Source organism: Salmo salar, chromosome ssa02 (genome assembly GCF_905237065.1).
Source record: "Salmo salar chromosome ssa02, Ssal_v3.1, whole genome shotgun sequence".
NCBI lineage: Eukaryota > Metazoa > Chordata > Actinopteri > Salmoniformes > Salmonidae > Salmo > Salmo salar.
Genome location: NC_059443.1, coordinates 56,828,234 through 56,848,048, shown reverse-complemented (window position 1 = coordinate 56,848,048; position 19,815 = coordinate 56,828,234). Strand labels below are relative to the sequence as shown.

General features: G+C 42.9%; 1 protein-coding gene across 2 annotated transcripts; it reads right to left on the bottom strand.

Moving 5' to 3' along the window:
- Window positions 1–415: 415 nt before the first annotated feature.
- LOC106587612 (ATP-binding cassette sub-family C member 10) lies at window positions 416–16,003 on the bottom strand. Of its 2 annotated transcripts, XM_014176176.2 has the most exons (22): window positions 15,845–15,925; window positions 15,113–15,314; window positions 13,453–14,830; window positions 12,974–13,201; window positions 12,521–12,677; window positions 12,156–12,307; window positions 11,972–12,051; window positions 11,685–11,856; window positions 11,344–11,442; window positions 10,968–11,157; window positions 10,778–10,855; window positions 10,393–10,578; window positions 10,163–10,295; window positions 9,259–9,451; window positions 8,246–8,589; window positions 7,883–8,052; window positions 7,010–7,170; window positions 6,430–6,683; window positions 6,032–6,177; window positions 1,465–1,562; window positions 1,049–1,161; window positions 416–890 (listed from the first exon to the last, which is right to left on the bottom strand). In XM_014176176.2, the coding sequence occupies exons 2-22, from the start codon at window positions 15,301–15,303 to the stop codon at window positions 755–757; spliced, it is 4,659 nt and encodes a 1,552-aa protein (XP_014031651.1). In that variant the 5' UTR covers window positions 15,304–15,314; window positions 15,845–15,925; the 3' UTR covers window positions 416–754. The 2 variants fall into 2 exon arrangements, with proteins under 2 accessions (XP_014031651.1, XP_014031660.1); XM_014176185.2 differs by lacking the exon at window positions 15,113–15,314 and having other exon boundaries at window positions 15,845–16,003.
- Window positions 16,004–19,815: the final 3,812 nt, after the last annotated feature.

Genomic DNA, 19,815 nt, shown 5'->3' with positions numbered 1-19,815 from the left:
AGAGATGTAAATCTATAATTCTTTAAATAACAATATAATATTTTACCAATGTTTTCTAATTTTAATTATTTAATTTGTGATGCTGACTTGACTGCCGGTTATTGGAGGGAAACGATTTCCTCAACATCAATGCCATAGTAAAACGCTGTTTTTGGATATAAATATGAACTTGATAGAACTAAAAATGCATGCATTGTCTAACATAATGTCCTAGGAGTGTCATCTGATGGAGATTGTAAAAGGTTAGTGCATCATTTTAGCTGGTTTTATGGTTTTGGTGACCCTGTCTTTGAATTGACAAAACATTACACACAACTCTTGTAAATGTACTGTCCTAACATACTCTAAATGTATGCTTTCGCCGTAAAACCTTTTTGAAATCGTAAAACGTGGTTAGATTAAGGAGATGTTTATCTTTCAAAAAGTGTAAAATAGTTGTATGTTTGAAAAATTTGAATTTTGACATTTATTTGGATTCAAATTTGCCGCTCTTGAAATGCACCTGCTGTTGATGGAGTGCACCACGGGTGGGACGCTTGCGTCCCACCTAGCCCATAGAGGTTAACGATTATGGGGATGAAAAAAAATCTGACACTGGACCAGCAATTATTATAGTGCCAACTTCTACCACCTCCATTGGACGGGTGGTTGGTTGGTCCGCAGAGTCTGACCACCACGGGCCTCCTGTGGGGAAACAGAGAGAGATCCCCATTGACATTACCCATTGTCATTAGGTCTCTGATAGCTTCTCTTCTCACTCTCCCCTCCCACCAACCAGCTTGCAGAAAATGGAGTCGTCTCTTTGGCACAGATCAGCAGGGGTGTCAAACTCCACCACCTTCCCAGAATGCATCACCAGCACCCTGTCTGAGTCCATGATGGTGTTGATTCTGGTGACAGAGATAATCAAGTTGTCACTTTATTAAACTAGGACATCAAATTACGTTATAAATGTACCATTAAAACTTAAGTTATGTATAATTCAGTATAAATGTCTACTAAAGCACTTAAGATCATTATGTAAAGTTGTGTTCACTGAATAATTTACCTATGGGCAATGGTGAGGACGGTCTTGTCTTGAAACTTCTCTCTGATTGTCTGTTGTAGCAGTTTGTCAGTCTTTTGGTCAACGCTGGCTGTAGCTTCGTCAATGCACAGAATCTATAGAGAGGAAACAATGGTTGAGAAATAAAGCCATGCTAATAATTGATACGGATGGTTGAGAATTCAAAGTCATGTTAGTAATTGGTATGGATGGATGAATTCAAAGCCATGTTAGTCATTGGTATGGATGGATGAATTCAAAGCCATGTTAGTCATTGGTATGGATGGATGAATTCAAAGTCATGTTAGTAATCGGTATGGATGGATGAATTCAAAGTCATGTTAGTAATCGGTATGGATGGATGAATTCAAAGTCATGTTAGTAATCGATATGGATGAATGGTGTGGGCTGGTTCTTACATTAGCTTCAGTCAGCAGAGCCCTGGCCAGACACAGCAGCTGTCTCTGTCCAAGAGAGAGAGACTTGCCCTGCTCTCCCACCTCAGCACCAAGACCACCTAAGATACACAAATACACTCACAGAGGTTAGTGAGGCCACCTGACCAAACTCTTACAGACACAAACATGAACTAATTACTACCTTCACTCTCTTCCTTTCTCACTCTCCTTTACTTCCTTGTTATTTCACTCTCACTTGGTTTGATACTTGGGGTGAAAGTAGAATTAATTTCTTACCGGTACAGGACATACCACGTTTTTATTTTTAAATGGGTCTAATCTAGGGCTGTGGCGGTCATGACATTTTGTGATTTTAAAGCAAATAACTGCCGGTCTCACAGTAATTGACCTTTAATTAACAAAACACATTTGGCATCTCCTGGCTTCCACACCGATGCAGACCTTTGGAACCTCTACATGGTCTAATAAATCTATGTAATATAACCTACACCATCACAATAAATCCATTATTTATTTTAGACAGGTCTAAAGAAACATGATATTAAGAAAATGTAATCTGTCAGAAGAACAGAATAGCATACTCTGAGTTGTCGTTATGTTAGGTCCTGATCTGGCTATGCCATATGGCTGTGGGCTACACTAGTTCATTTAGCAGACAAGATTTGCGTAGAATTCTGTGGCATTATTTAATAGTATGAAGAATTCAATTGACCATAGCTGAATAAAATAGAAAGGAAGTTTTTTCCAAACGATTTCTAAGGGAGTGCGCACATGTGGCTATTCTGTGTTGAGGGGTTAACAAAGAAACAGGAAACTTTAGTTGTGATACAAACGTTGGGCTATATGTTTTGATTTTTAATACATTGTAAGGCTGCAAGATGCGACTAATGATGATTTGAAAAAAGTTGCATGAAAGGCATGAGCTCTGCTTTGTTTCTTGCACAGGCTGCACAAAATTCATCAGTCTCTCATTCACAATTTGACAAGCACTTTACAATGCCTACAATTTCCCGGTGGCATCCCCCTAGTGTGGCCGTAATGCCACCTTAAAAAAACAATGCCTTTTTACAGCCAGTGGCGGTTGTGCGAATATACAGTGCATTCGGAAAGTATTCAGACCCCTTCACTTTTTCCACATTGTTACATTACAGTCTTATTCTAAAATGGCTTAAATGAATTTTGATCCTCAAATCTAATGACAATGCGAAAACAGGTTTTTAGCAAATTTATAAAAAAATAATGAGGCTGATGTAACAGATCTGAACATTTAGCTTAAAATGTTGATCAACTATTGGGCTATTTCTTCACATTATAAGTACAGCAATACGTACACGGCAGTAGGCTATAAGCACAAATGTTCCAAAATGCAATCAATTAGCGGGAAAACGCCATTCTCAAAAGTGACCATAAATGCGATTATGCATGTAATTCTTTATTATAAAAGGTGCATTTTTATGGTGAAAATGATCTTCCCCAAATTTGAAACTCACGCACTGCCTATGTATGTACGTTAGGCTCTACACCGGTTGTAAAAACAGATTAATGTGCTTAAATTTTAAGTTATTTGGCCACTTTAGTTGTGATTCAAACCTTATCAAAACATATAGGCCTATGGGCTAGGCTACATGAGTTGTTTCTTGGCTTAATGTACACAAGTGGGATCATTCACAAGTGAAGGGCTAATAATGTCACCCATTAGACTATTCTTGATTTAATCTTGTCTTTACATATACTAAATAATGTGTGAATTAGTTTTCATTTAGAACGGACCATTATCATGGACCTGTCTCGGAACAGGGGCAGGGGAAAAAAAAATACATGTCATCTATGCACTTAAATAGCGAATGGAGATTTCCCGTGGTTAATTTTAATGCCAGCCAGGTACGCTATACTTCTGTTTTAAAGCGAAGCAATGTGTTTAATATTAGGAAAGCCTGACTATAGAAAGCTGATGGCCTCTATTAAAAAGAGGAGGATCCCATCAAAACACTGTTTTCACCCGCAATTGCATAGCCTATAGAAATGTTGCGCAACATGAGCTCATCGATTACGTTTGCATTGATGTCAGAGTGGTTTGAAGGACAATAGAGTGCTGAGTACCAGGCAGTTAGCAAGTTTGGTAGGCTACTAGTGACCATCAGCAGCATCAGAGTTTGGAGAAGCCTATTTACCATGACCAAACGGTTACGTGGAATTTGACTGCGGTCCTGGCTCGTGACTGCCAGTGTGGCGGTAATACGTTCACCCTAACAGCCCTAGTCTAATCATAGAATGACATATAAACTCAGCAAAAAAAGAAACGTCCTCTCACTGGCAACTGCGTTTATTTTCAGCAAACTTAACATGTGTAAATATTTGTATGAACATAAGATTCAACAACTGAGAAACTGAACAAGTTCCACAGACATGTGACTAACAGAAACAGAATAATGTGTCCCTGAACAAAGGGGGGGTTCAAAATCAAAAGTAACAGTCAATGCAGCTGGTGGCCACACCAGATACTAAGTACTGCAGTGCATCTCTTCCTCATGGACTGCACCAGATTTGCCAGTTCTTGCTGTGAGATGTTACCCCACTCTTCCACCAAGGCACCTGCAAGTTCCCGGACATTTCTGGGGGGAATGGCCCTAGCCCTCACCCTCCGATCCAACAGGCCCCAGACTTGCTCAAGGGGATTGAGATATGGGCTCTTCGCTGGCCATGGCAGAACACTGACATTCCTGTTTTGCAGGAAATCAGCCATACTGCTCATTCTGTGCGTGGTGGCATTGTCATGCTGGAGGGTCATGTCAGGATGAGCCTGCAGGAAGGGTATCACATGAGGGAGGAGGATGTCTTCCCTGTAACGCACAGCATTGAGATTACCTGCAATTACAACAAGCTCAGTCCGATGATGCTGTGACACACCGCTCCAGACCATGACGGACCCTCCACCTCCAAATCGATCCCGCTCCAGAGTACAGGCCTCGGTCTAACGCTCATTCCTTCAATGATAAACGCGAATCTGACCATCACCCCTGGTGAGACAAAACCGTGACTTGTCAGTGAAGAGCACTTTTTGCGAGTCCTGTCTAGTCCACCAATGGTGGGTTTGTGCCAATAGGCGACATTGTTGCCGGTGATGTCTGGTGAGGACCTGCCTTACAACAGGCCTACAAGCCATCAGTCCAGCCTCTCAGCCTATTGTGGACAGTGTGAGCACTGATGAAGGGATTGTCAGTTCCTGGTGTAACTCGGGCAGTTGTTGTTGCCATCCAGTACCTGTCCCGTACCTGTCCCGCAGGTGTGATGTTCGGATGTACCGATCCTGTGCAGGTGTTGTTACACGTGGTCTGCCACTGTCTGTCCTGTCTCCCTGTAGAGCTGTCTTAGGCGTCTCACAGTACGGACATTGCACTTTATTGCCCTGGCCACATCTGCAGTCCTCATGCCTCCTTGCAGCATGCCTAAGGCACGTTCACACAGATGAGCAGGGACCCTGGGCATATTTCTTTTGGTGTTTTTCAGAGTCAGTAGAAAGGCCTCTTTAGTATCCTAAGTTTTCATAACTGTGACCTTAATTGCCTATCGTCTAAGCTGTTAGTGTCTTAACGACCGTTCCACAGGTGCATGCTCATTAATTGTTTATGTTTTTTTATGGTTCATTGAACAAGCATGGGAAACAGTGTTTAAACCTTTTACAATGAAGATCTATGGAGTTATTTGGATTTTTACAAATTATCTTTGAAAGACAGGGTCCTGAAAAATGGACGTTTCTTTTTTTGCTGAGTTTAGATGCGTAGATTACATATAGAATCCCTATTAATGTCATATGATCTCCGTGTCATAACTTTTATCATGTATTAACTTTAAATGTGGCATAAAAACAACCAGTCATGAGGTTTTCATTTGATTGTGAAACAATCACTTCAAAAGGCACTCCTGTTGGCTACCCACGAACATTTGTCCACTCATAAAATAATTCCAGCATCCACAGTGCACTCGCAATTTGCTGAATGGAAAGACAAATCTGTTACAAAAAAAATAAAAGTGTAATGACATTCGGCGATTGTCATTAGGCCCAATACACTTGTATCCCGAAATGATGCATCCAATGCTGTACGTGCGCATCTCGGTCACTTATCTCCGCATTTGCAACATTTTTGTGTTTTCTTCGAACCACAGCGCAATTTGGAGGGTATACGGACCGATTTCAAGTCAACTCGCTCATTTTCATGCAGCTGACATGCGGTAATGTTAAATAATGGTGTAAAACGCATATAGTTTTCTTGGCATTTCCTTTCAATTATTGCGATGGGTCACGTTTTACTGGTAAAATGTACCCCCACTATTTATTGTATTGGTACCGGAATGTACCGGCTTACTTTCACCCCTGTTTGATACCCCTCTTCTCTCCATTGGTCTCTCATTCTGTTTGTCTGTTTAATTCAACTACTCTTCCTATTTCTCATCTGCTATATCACCCTCTCATTTGCATGATTTTTCATCATCTCCCTTCTATCACCATCACAATCTCCCCCTACTGTCCTCAACCCTCTCTTTCTCTCCCACCCTCCCACTCTCTCACCGATGCGGTTGATGACAGGGCTGAGGTGACAGTGTTCCAGGGCCTCCAGTAGCCGGGAGTCAGGGTGATGTCCACATGGGTCCAGGTTCTCCCTCACTGTCCCGCTGAACAGGAATGGGTCCTGGGGGATGATGGCCAGTTTGGACCTGAAGGGGGAGCCACAAATACAGTGTAAAAAAATGGATCTGTCAACTACTCTAGATTCATCAATTTCTTTGTAGTTCAAAATAAGCAGACATGCTCGATGAATGTCGTCACCTATAAAGAGTTTTATTACAGATGCACAGATCACCATCCAAGTACACAATAATGTTGAGTCTAGCAGTTGGAAAAGTAAAAAAAAAAACATTAAAATCCATGATCATCATATCACCACGATCATCTCTTAATCCTCTCACCTGAGCTGGGCCAGTCCCACCTGGCTGGTGTCCACTCCATCCAGTAAGATCTGACCCTGGTTCAGCTCCACCATGCGGAAGAGGGCCAGGAACAGGGTCGACTTGCCTGAGCCTGTCCGGCCTACCACCCCCACCTTCTCCCCAGGCCGGACCACCAGGCTCACCCCGTCCAGGGCGTTGGGCAGCCCCTCTCTATAGGACAGCACGGCCCCACGGAACTCCACCCAACCCTGCTCCGGCCACGAGGTGGGCACCTATGGTAAAGACGGAAGAAGATGGGAACTCAGTCATTTAACAAACTTACTTGTTTTCTATTCCCCTGAATGGCCACTTCAGTAAGAAGTAACTGACCAGGCTAAAATACCCAAAGAACTTGAACAAATAGATTTAGTAATTTTAGAAATAACACCTATCCAACACCTTATAAAGACAACCACTGAAAACCTGCCACATAACCTTCTAAAGGGTCTACAGAGTGGCGTACACTTCTGACATTGAAAAAAAGGAATTATGAAACCTCCTCAATGAGGTGCAACTGAGTGGCATGCTATAATACACACGTCCTCACAGGACTCCTCACCTGTGGGTTGCTGTGTTGTGGCTCAGTGGGCAGGGTGGTGGAGTACTCCTCGGTGCGCTCCACACTCACCAGCTGCATCTCTGTCTGGGTAAAGTTGAAGATGAGGCCTGACAGCAGGCCTGTGATGGACAGCGCATAGGACAGGGACAGACCCACCAGACCTGGCAGGGAGAACACCCATAGGACAAACAGTCATTATTAAGGCCTAGGCACAGCAAACAAGACAACTGAGTATACTCTATACAAAACAATATTGACCTCAGAACCGCCTCAATTCGTCAGGGCACTCTACAAGGTGTCGAAAGCATTCCACAGGGATGCTGGTCCATGTTGACTCCAATGCTTTCCACAGTTGTGTCAAGTTGGCTGGATGTCCTTTGGGTGGTGGACCATTCTTGATACACACGGGAAACTGTTGCGCGTAGAAAAACCCAGCAGCGTTGTAGTTCTTGACACAAACGGTGCACCTGGCACCTACTACAGTACCCTGTTCAAAAGGCACTTAAATATTTTGTCTTGACCATTTACTCTCTGAATGGCACACATACACAATCCATGTCTCAATTTTCTCAAGGTTTAAAAATCCTTCTTTAACCTGTCTCCTTCCCCTTCATCTATACTGATTGAAGTTGATTTAACAAGTGACATCAATAGTGACCTGGATTCACCTGGTCAGTCTACGTCATGGAAAGAGAAGGTGTTCTTAATGTTTTGTACACTCAGAGTACATGTACTGATACTATTTCTAGATTCTCCTCTACAGCAGCCTCAACAACTAGTAGACATCAACAGTGTAATCTGAGTCAAGGCCTGTGTTGTGCTAAACCTGTGCTGACTATGGGACACATGCTAACATGCTAGCTGGCTGCTCACCTGGGTCAATGGATTTGAACTGGTGCTGGAAGACGGCGATCACGCTGATGCCCGTCACCACGACAACACCGATCATCTGCAGGCGGATGTCCAGCCACTGCATGGCAGCGTTGCTAAGGAACAGACAGCGCTGGTTCTGCTCCAGACGCCGCTCGTTCTCCTCCTCGAATCTAGAGCCACAACAGACAGAGAACATTAACCTCCTTCCAAAAAAAACGGTGTTTTGGCTTGGACCTTGGACTGGTCCTAGAGAGGTACAGTAGAGCTGGCTTTTGTGCAAGCTCAGATCTAACCGCTAACACCCCTGATTCAACTAGCCAAATCAAGTTTGGTAACCACAGATCTAACTTTTACCGTCCTCACCTGGAGGCACTGGAACTTGCTCTGATGGTACCTAGGCCACTCAGCGTCTCAGAGAAATGTGAATACACCGGCGAGAGGGTGAGGCTGCACAGACGCTTCAGGTCTCTGGATGTGTGTCGGTAGAAGCGCTGCGTGCGGTGGTAGAGCAGGCCCAGGGGCAGCAGGGCCACTAGGAACCAGGGCAGGCCATAGCTCATCACTACCAGCATGCCCAGCAGGCCGAAGATGTTAGTCAGCAGGATGTTGAGGAAGAAAGGGAGAGTGTCATCCACGCTGTACAGGTCGGAGGAGAAGCGGTTAAGGATGCGGCCCAGCGGTGTAGTGTCGAAGAAGGTAACTGTAGCCTGGATTGATACAGAGAGGCGGGTCAGGGTTAGTTAGGTGTGTTTGTACTCTATCATGACAAAGTAAACAGTAAACACTACAAACACGTGGATTAAGGTAGTCTAGCAGTCTGAACCACTGCCTTCGGATCACATATATGGCTGCAGCATGGGTTCGAATCCGGACCAATGCCTTTTCAGCCTAAAACTATCTTTCCTACTCTCTCACCTCTATCCAATAAAGCATTTTTGTTCATGTACAAAAAATATACCTTTAAAATAAATACTACAAAATGTATAAAACTTTTTATTTTATTTTTTACAAACAGTACCCAACACTACGAATGTGTGGACAAAACAAGTACACTGTAAATTATCTACAGAACATCAACTCTCACACAGTAGAGGCTGGAATGGATAATGGTTGGAATGGAGACAATGGAGTGTTATCAACCACATTGAAACCACGTCTTTGATACGTTTTATACCACTCCATTGATACCATTTCAGCCATTACTATGATCCATCCTCCCCTCAGCAGCCTCCACTGCTCTCACAGCATGAGTTGAACCGTGAGGATTTTTCTGAAAAATCATAAATGTAAAATACTGCCTTTGCATGATCGAAACCATGACCATGGTCATGACTAAACCAGTTTCCCGAGGGGTCAACTGAACAGAAGACGCTCACCTTGAGGACTGTGTCCAGCAGTCTGTTGTGGACGACCGATGCTGCACGGATGCCTCCAAAGGCAAAGAGGAATGCTCGGAAGGCGGTGAAGACCGTGTTAGCACCCGCAATGGAACCGTAAACTGTCAGATAGAACTTCACCTCCGAGCTCATGTTGGCGAAAGCTGTCGTTTCCATAATATTGACCGGGTACCTGGGGAGAAAACACATTTTAATAAATCTTGTCATGTGTGTGTGCTGCATCATGGATGTCTCTGCGATTTGACACCTAATCCTTTTACTGCACAATCTAAAAGATTTAGATTTAGAGGCTCTGTAATATCAATGTAGAGTACCTAAGTGTGACTTAAAGCAGTGTGGAGTCATAAGTGGTGATGGGTTCTGACTCCTAAACTTGAAATATTAAGTGCCATAGTCTGGTTTCTACACCAGAAGTTAATGGTTATCTGTAGGAGGAATGTATATGGTGGAGGCAATTAAGCTTGGAACTGAGTAAAGGAAAGGCAATCACATCGTTGCAGTCACTGATAAGGGTGGAGAGATGTGGTTTAGTGAGGAATGTGGGGCAGAGGTCAGGTCAGGTCAAATTAAGGGAGAAGGAACTGTTTATTGCCCGCATCACTTAACTTCCTGCCTAGCAATGTTTAGAGAGGAGGATACTTCACCCAAATTGGGGTATATATACTCGTGCTGGGGGAAACTCGTGCTGTTTTTGTCTGTTCAGCTGTCCGACCCTTTGGGTGAATAAACTTGGTTTGAGCTTTTATAGTTGTCCATCAGTTTTGCCATGTTATTTAGAACCTAACAGTGGATTATATAAGAGGAATGACACTGCACATTCTGAGTAATTGAATCCTATCCAGTGTATCAGTCTCAACGTTGTAACAACCTCTATCTAACTTACATTAGTCCTCCAGGAGAGAATAGCAGCAGGTGTGGTGAGCTGTAGGCAGGCATGAGAACACTCTGGGCGGAACCATTGTTCCTCAGGTTAGAGATCCAGTGAGACAGCCACCAGTCAGACACATTCTTAGAGGCTGAGGGACAGAGACAGCTAAATGTAAAATACATAAACAAGCCAGCAAAGGCAACAGAAGTGTGATGTCATATTAAGGCACCAGGTGGTCGCTGTACCTTGCATGAGGAGTAGGGACAGCAAGATGGAGACAGCCAAGGCCCCTCCTACCGCTCTCCAGTAGGTGTGGTAAACCTTCCAGGCCAGCCCGCCCACTGCCTTCTGCTCCCCCCTTGACAGTGAAGACTCCTCCTCTGCAAACAGCTCATTGGACAGACCCTGCTCCTCCTCTCGCTCAATAGCATCTGATTCAAGTCAGAACGCAAATAAAAAATAAAAACACCTGCCAATTTTTCAATTCAGTAGTCCATCACTCAATTCAACAACAAGGTGTAGAAAGTAATCAAATGTACTTTCATTCCTCTGCATCGGTGATATTAGCACTGTGTTGCAAGAAATATATTCCAAAACACAATGCTAAGAGACATTAATGACTACTGGTACCTTTCTCCTTTGCATTACTGTCATTCTTCCGTTTCTTGGGCACTGCTTCTACCAAAGGAAGGACCTCTTCAGGTGTACCTATTTAAAAATGAATGAGAAGGACAGAGTTTATTCAGACATATGCGTTTACACAGAAAAGTAATTCATTATTCCATTATCAATTGAAGAACGTAAGGCCAGAGTTCACTACCCGTTTTAATAATTGTTCCATTGTCCATGAGAATCACCACATCAGCTTTGTCCACAAACTCTATGCGGTGGGTGCAAAGGATTCTGGTCTTGCTCCTGAGGATCCCCATGATGCATCTCTCCATGAGGTGATGGGCCACGTCAGAGTCTACTGCTGCCAGTGGATCATCCAGGAGGAAAATGTCTTTCTCCTTGTTTGTTTAAAAGAGAGATTGAAATTCAATACAAAAAGCAAATTATTGAATGTTTTCTGCTATCCAAACTCCTAACCTGGTAAAAGCTTGCTTGTTAAATAAAGTTGGAGATTCACTGAAACACAGTCTCTGTCTTTTCTAGATGGCTGTTGTGTTACCATGGATTCTGGTGAGGACTCTTACCATGTAAACAGCTCTGGCCAAGGCCAGGCGAGCTTTCTGTCCTCCACTCAGAGTAACTCCGTTCTCTCCCACCTCGGTCCTGTCCCCATTAGGCAGGATCTGGACAAACAAGACAATTCAGTGAAATATTTTCAAATGCACAGAGTTTGGAGTTTGTGTTTATAACATTCATTGGATACATCACAAATATATTAGGGGTTGGTCAAGTAAAGTTTGGACTGGGCCAAAATAAAATGGAACAAGGGATAAAGCTAGCATTGAGGTTGTCTATGAGGATAAGAGAGATTGAAGCAGAGAGAGAGAAACAAATAAAGAGAGTGAAAAAGAGAGGTGAGTCTCACATTGAGGTCGTCTGTGAGCGCACAGGCCTCCACCACGGCCTGGTAGAAAGAACTGTTGTAGTCCTTGCCAAACAGGATGTTGTCCCGAACTGTTGCATGCTGGATCCACGGCTCCTGAGCGGCTAGACCAAACCCATCCTCCCTGCCCTGGACGTATACATCACCTCCACGCCTACAGAGGGAAGTAATAACTCAATGATAGATCCAAAAAAAAGTCATTGAAATAAACCAACAAAACAAATTTACTTGAGCTTTGTAAGCTTAGTAAATGAGGCGATGAGCACTACCTGTTGAGTTCTCCAGTGATGGCTGCCAGTAAGGAGCTCTTCCCACAGCCCACCTTGCCCACCACAACAACTAGGGATCCCTGCCGGACAAGAAAAAAATACTACATCTTTGCTGTGATAAGATGGTAGACCCCATGATTTCCAAGCTGTATAGGTTACATAGTTTGTGATGCAGGGTACACACCTTAGTGATGGATAGGTTGAGGCTATGGAGCATCAGACTTCCTTTGGGGGATTCAGTATCAGAGCCTGTGGGGTGGCCTGGCCCCCCAGGCCCCTGCCATGAGAATATGCCCTGACTCATCACAATGGTGTCCTGGGGGTCCTCAGGGGCCACTGTAAGTTGGAGCCACAAAGTCAATGAAAAACATTTATACACATATTTGCATATCTCACTTTCATAGACAAAGTTATTGCACATGTATTAATTAATAATGTATGTACAAGCAAAATGTACTTTATTTATGCTGAGCACACACACACACACACACACACACACACACACACACACACACACACACACACACACACACACACACACCTACCTACCATGACTGAAGTATGCATCGAGGTCCTGGTTGGGAAGCTTGAGGAAGCGTTGGATGCGGTCCAGGGACACCTTGGCCTCCAGGGTGCCGTTGAGGACCCAGGGGAAGCTGTTGAGGGGGACGATCAGCATGCCCACTAGAGCCAGAGCCGTGAACACCTGCAATGGAGGAGGGAGTGTCCCTATTCGAATTAGTCTCATGCACCCACATCATCATTGTGTTCCTGGGTATCAGTTAGTAGGTCTTTCAATAGTTAGTATGTCTGTTCCAATGTCCATTCTAGCATAGCTACCACTTGGAATGTTCTATCCGAAACATTACTTCATACAAAGTGGTATTGCTAGTGAGGACATTGGAACAGATTGATTGCAAAATATTTTGCTCACTTTTAAATGGTAACTACTATCGGATGAAGCAATCTAGTTTCACAAAATGAAATATGGACCATGCCTACCTTGGCTGCAGTGAGCTCATGGCCGAGCAGCACGTATGTGACGAAGGTGATGATAGATATGACTATGGGTAAAGATCCCCAGGTGTACACGCACACAGCATCCAGGTACTTAATGGCCTTGAGGTGTGATAGCTCTTGCCTCCGACAATCTGCTATCTTCTGGGCAAAGTAGGCCTCCCAGTTGTAGAACTTGATGACTCGTATTCCAAAGAGGACCTCTGTCATTAGCTGGAAGGCAAGGACAGGGCAGACAGACGACATTGTTGAGTTCACATATTTAGGTGAAACATCTGCAAGCAGTTTCGCAGCTTGACATCGAAGACTTTTAATATAAAAGCTATAGAGGTTGTATGTTGTAATTACTACTTAATAGTACTGCTCTAAAACAATAAAAATAATAGCGCCCATATTGATGTTTGCTATGGTTGGAGTGTTGAGATAAAAGTAAAAGATAGTCAAAGCCATAGAGAATTTCTCACCTTGACACGACTATCCTTATGTGTGAGCATGTGCTTGTTATTCTCCATGATCTTCGAGGCCAGCACCTTAATGAGCGGCACCAGCAGCAGAGCCACACCCAGTCCTCCTAGGAAGGCCACACCCACCTGCAGGTAGAGCAGGTAGAGGGCAATGGAGAATTGGAAGGGCAGACTCCACACCTCGTGGAAACTGTTGAAGAAGTTGATCACGTGGTCCGTGTCCGTGCTCATGAAATTGACCACTTCGCCCAGGGTGAACCGCGCTGCCAGGCTGCCGCCGCTGACCTGCAGTGCTTTGCCGTAGATGGCGGAGATGAGGGCGGCACGCGCCGAGAGTGAGACCTTCGAGACTTCGAAGGCAAAGATGTTCCGGATGAGGGCAGAGAAGAAGGTGCTGAAGAAGAGGCCCGTGGCACACCAGGCCCCCTGGCTGATGGGAGCCCCCTCCTCTTCCATGTAGTGCACCAGGCTGCTGAGGAGCAGGGGTCCCGCAAAGCTCAGCATGTTGCCCGCTAGCTTCAGCACACCAAGCAGGTAGTAGCGTAACCCGAAGGCTTTGTGCAACACTTTTAACAGTCCTACCTCCTCCACTGCTATACCAGATAGTTCCTCCTGGAGGGGTGAAGTCCATGTTCCGTTCTGTAGGCTCCTGTTTGCAGGCCTGGGTGTAGTGTTCCCTCTCTGTGTTGCTGCCCCCTGTTGGCAGTCCTCCCAGCAGCGGAGGAAGTGTCGGCGCACTGCGCTGGTGCGGAGCCTCCGGGGAAGGAGATAGACGTTGCATGGCTTCTCCAGCTCCCCACGCCGGCCGCGCCTCAGTAGAGGGTTCAACCACAGGTACATCAGGTGGGAGATGAAGCTACTGCCATCCTCTGCCACCACCTCTCCCGTGTCCTGGTAGGAACTCTCTGGGATGAGGAGAGAGCTGTCTGCATCATTGACGGACATGGAGGTGTAACTCCTTTCACCGATGCAGGGAGCAGCGAAGGCCAGGAGGTAGACCAGGAGAGTCAGTCCCCGGGTGGCTGCGAGCACCAGCCGTGCCACTCTAAGGGGCTCCGCCAGGTCCGGGTAGGTGGCATCCTGGGCGTAAGCTAGCAGGGTGACCACCAGGTTAGGGATAGGCAACAGGACCAGCAGTAGTAACACAGAGGGACCCCTGGTTCTTCTATAGATGGACCTCTGGAGGACAAGCAAGGCCCCAAAGTGGACCAGCCACGCCAGGACGGCACATCCATCAGCCAGGACATCCAGGTACATGTCCCCCCGGTGGAGGAGGACCACCAGGACCAAGTCCACCACGAAGAGCAGGGTCACCAGCAGGGTCGAGGCCACCCTGAGGCCCCAACCACACGGGGGAGAGAACCGGAGGAGGCTGCATCTGTGTAATGCAAAAGGATAAAATGGTCGATGAACTGTCTGAAATATGGCCTGTCTAGATATAATAACTGATAAAGATGCCAATCTTCAGAATGGGATCCAGTACAGACATGAACTTACTGTTCTGGAGGTAGAAATCAAACACATCTTTATTTTACCTAGGTACACGTAGGTACAATATGTGGGCCTGTATCACATGTGCTGTAGGATTAATAGTGGCCAGAATGTTCTAGCCTATGCCTTGTGATTTTGTGAGGGGCCTGACTGTGTGACCTAACGTTACCTCTGAGCACTCAGGTAGCAGGCACTGAAGACGGCCACTACAGCGTGAGCCAGGGCTCCCAGAACCAGCTGGTTAAAACAGGGACTGATGGCTCCATCCCGCCACACTGGGAACGGGTCAAGGGTGCCCGTGTGGCACAGGCCAGAGAATAACTCACTGGGGCCAAAATCAGCCACCACACCTCTCCCCATTCTCCAAGCATCTAGGGAAAAGTTTATAAGCATTGCAGATATCTACACTACTTCTGTAATTCGTTTTTTAACCTGTCTGATCAAATCTGTCAGCAACACTTGCAGTTGACTACAACCAGGCCTACCTGTGTTTAGCTTGTCAAACTGGTTGGGCTTTTAAGGGTGAGTTCACATAGGCTACAATACAGTTCTGTACTAGCTAGTTACAGTACATATGTAGCTAAATGTTTTGTTTTGGCTGGTCATAAGAAATGTGTTTGTGTCTCAGTAAGCCGTCTACTGTCAACTCATGTTAAGGCCTTTATGATTCAGTTACACATGGTCTAGCTAGCTAGCTGTCACTGTCGACTAGTCAGCCACACTTGCTTAGGGGGGCATTTGTAAACATTGGGATGAGTGGCTAGCAAATCTCTCACCAGCGGCGTGTGTTATTGTTCGTCAAGTTAATTAAACATTGCCTTTTGCATGATATAAAGCGTATGTATAGCAAGACTCTCTCTGCAACTTGGGTTAACACAATTGTCAAGATACATTTAAATACCTGTTTACAGCTTTGGATTCATGGGGGAATGTAGCATTTGGTGGTGGTAGCATCAGCAGTGTTTCAACTTCCGGTCACGCGCCACATATATGTTTTCTCCAAAGCACAGGGCGCATTGAATTCAATGCACTAAATATTGTATCTCTAAATGGCAGGGGTTTACGAAACATAGCTAAAAGAAAAACACTTTTTTATTTATTTTGTAAACACTAATGCAGATTTCATTCTACTCCAGAAGACTCACTCCTGCGATTCAGATTCTAGTTTTTGGAAATCACAATGGGGAAATACTGTTTATTACAGTCACGGGTCTTACCACTCAGCTGGTACTATGATATTGCTTCATAAGTTTAGAGGTGATATTTCAGAGTCTTGTATGTCCAAAGATGGGAGATGGGTTATATTGATCTCCAAACTAGATAAGAGTTTTTATTATTATATGCAATGTGTACGGGTACAACTCTTACCGCAAATAAGACTGATAAGCTTACTGAGCTGCAAAACAAGTACACAAATGCATGGCTTATAATAGCTGGAGACTTTAATGAAACACCTGATAACTCTTCAGATATATTTCCACCTAGAATAGCTCAAAGATCTCAGAATAGTGACATCATAACCTAATTTTGCAGTAAACTGACAGTGATTGATGCATGACGCTTCTTTAATACACACTTCAACGAATACACCTGTGTAATAGGTAAACGATGGTGAAATGCACAATTGATCCGTTTCTTAATTCTCCCCCACTTTTACAGTATGTACAAGAAGTAAGTCATACAACCTGCTCCTTTGACTGATCATTATTTAAGTTAGAATGTTCAGAAAAATCCAGTGGCGTTCGAGGATACTGGAAATGTAATAATTCACTCCTAAATGATCCAGTCTTTAACAAGAGCTTAAAGAACTTGATCATTAGAACCAAAGCATGGAAGTAGCTGGGAAATATTTAAATTCAAAGTAAGATCTATCGTCATTACACACAGTGAGGAATTAAAATAGCAAAAATGTTTGAAAGAAGATGAGCATATGAATAAATGGAATGTTCTTTTAGAAAAGCAAACCCCTTCAGAAGAGGAAGAAACAAATCTGAATACATCTCGAATAGAACTAGATCAAATGTACATTGATTTAGATAAAACGGCCTTTATTAGATCAAGAGCAAAATGGGTTGAGGAGGGTGAGAAAAACACAAGCATTTTTTTTTGCTCTTGAAAAAAGTAACTTTAAGAGAAAATCTCTTTCTGCCTTAAATATTGACAATACCTTGTGTAAGGTTGTGTATTTATTTTCTTAGTCAACCTTGTGTTCTGTTTCTTTGTGTTCTTGAAGGTACCCCTGTCTTTCATTTTTGTTCATTGATTTCACCTGTGTTAGTTACTCACCTGGTCTCATCAGCTCCTTATTTAGTTCAGTTCATTCTGTTTGTGCCTTTGTGAGATATTGTTCGTTTTGACTCTACTAAGCCTTTTCCTGGCTCGTTTGTGAGAACCAGTAATAGCTTTCAGTCCTAGTTTTGATTCACCTGCCTGTTTGCCTACCTGTGTATGACCATTGCCTGCCTGTGACCACGATTCCTGCCTTCTGCGAAGGCGAAATAAACACCTGCCGCGCCCTGCGGTTTCGGGACTAGTTTTGTCTCCGATTAATCGTAAAACATCTAAATATTTCATTCACCGTAGTGTACACCAGGGTTGCCCTATTTCAGCTTTCTTATTCCTTTTATTTGTAGAATTACTATCTATTAGCATTTTAAACAACCCGGAATAAAAAGGTATTTCAATATTTGGAAAATGAATACAAGTATCTCAATTAGCAGACGATACCGCTGTTTCTAAAAGACAAGGGTCAAATTGCTTTTGCACTCAATATTATCAAATAATGTCCTTCTGCTTCTGGTCTGGAACTTAAATAAATGCGAAATATTGTCCCTGCATAACTCAAATTAGCAATCTAATGAGAATATTCCAGTGAAAGATGCACATGGCGAAAAACGATATTGTCTGTCAACATCTCAATTTCTTTCAGAGATTAAAGAAAACCAAATCCATCTTTAATAACTGGCTCCAACATGACCTCTCTATTATTGGAAGGGTTTTATTGTCCAAATCAGAGGGTCTGTCACGTGTTGACTACCCTGCTCTATCCCTATTTGTAGCTGATCAAACCAGCAAGGATATCAAGAAAACTTTATATGTAAAAATAAACAACACAACCTTAAGAAGTCTGTAATATCAAACCAAAGAGCTGATGGTGGGTTTGAAGTACTAGATTTCATTGATATCAACAATACCTTCAAAGTAAACTGGATAAAAAGAGGTATGCTTAGCTCTGAATCTATATGGTACTTAATTCCCTGTCATATTTTTATGAAATTGGTTGGTCTTTAATTTTTGTGGAAGTGCAACTATTCTCCAGCAAAATTACCCATCAAACTGTCCAATTTTCACAAACAAGCCCTTTTAGCCTGTCCACAGGTTCTCCCCACACAAGACACTTCTGTGGAACAACAAAGATATTGTTGTTAAAAACAAGTATTTGTTCTTTCCTAAGTGGTTTGAAAGAAATATTATATATGTGCTTGATTTATTTGATAGAGAAGGAAATATACTCTCTTATAGAATGTTCGTATATCTTCCCAATACATTATAAAGAATTTAATGCTATATGCAAAGCAATACCTTCAGGACTTACTCAATTAATTCAATCTAATTTGTGTTTTGGAGAACATGTCAAGATAGATACACAACTAATGTTCAAGGTTGCCCCCTGCTGGAAAAGAAATGTAATAATACATTAATAAAAAATAAAAAATACTCCAAGAACAAGATCTCTCCTAGAGGGAAATTCTTCTTGAATGCATATATTACTGAAATTGAATGGAAGAATGCTTGGTTGCTCCCTCACAAATGTTGTATATCAAAAAAGTCAAAACAATCCACTTTAAAATCTTGCACAAAATATACCCTTGCAATAACTTGTCTAAATTCATGGACTTAGAGAACATATGTATTTTCGAAATTATTTTGGAGCGAGTTAAGTACTTAAATTTTTTATTTAATCAATAAGACCCATGTATTTACAATTAATTATGTAATATGTTATTATTGAAATGAAAACAAAACTACTGAATTAGTCGTTCATTTCATCATTCTCTCTGGTAAATTGTATATACACAAAAACGAATATTTAAAATCTGTCCCCAAATGCAATATATTTTTACTTGAAATCCAATATTTAATACATCTCTAGAATTAGTCAATAACAAAACACTGTATTCTTACAGCTCTATCGTAGGTTTGTACAACTGTAACCCCTGACCTTCTTACAACTCTATCATAGGTTTGTACAACTGTAACCCCTGACCTTCTTACAACTCTATCATAGGTTTGTACAACTGTAACCCCTGACCTTCTTACAACTCTATCATAGGTTTGTACAACTGTAACCCCTGACCTTCTTACAGCTCTATCGTAGGTTTGTACAACTGTAACCCCTGACCTTCTTACAGCTCTATCGTAGGTTTGTACAACTGTAACCCCTGACCTTCTTATTTTATTTAAGGTACTTTAACTTTTGAAAGTCAATTGTTGTGATTTGATTTTTTTACTTTTAATGTTATTTTATTTTTCTTCCGAGAAAATATACGTGTAGTGATGTCCTATGGTTTTTTGTGGTTGTTATTGTATTGTAATTAGAAATGTTATAATAATAATTTTAAAAAATACCAAAAGTCTATATTTCTTTACAAAAAAAATACAATCGCAATTGTATGCAGTTGGTGGTCTTCTTCTTCTTCTTCTTCGGTGGGGTTTATCGGCGGTTGGCATCCAACGTTATGGTGCACTACCGCTGCTTACTGTACTGGAGTGTGGGCCAGATACAGGGAGAAACTAAATCCTACCTGCCAGCTCCGTTGCTCTTGAAAAAAAGAATAAAATATTTGAGACTATATCTAATGATGTTCTACT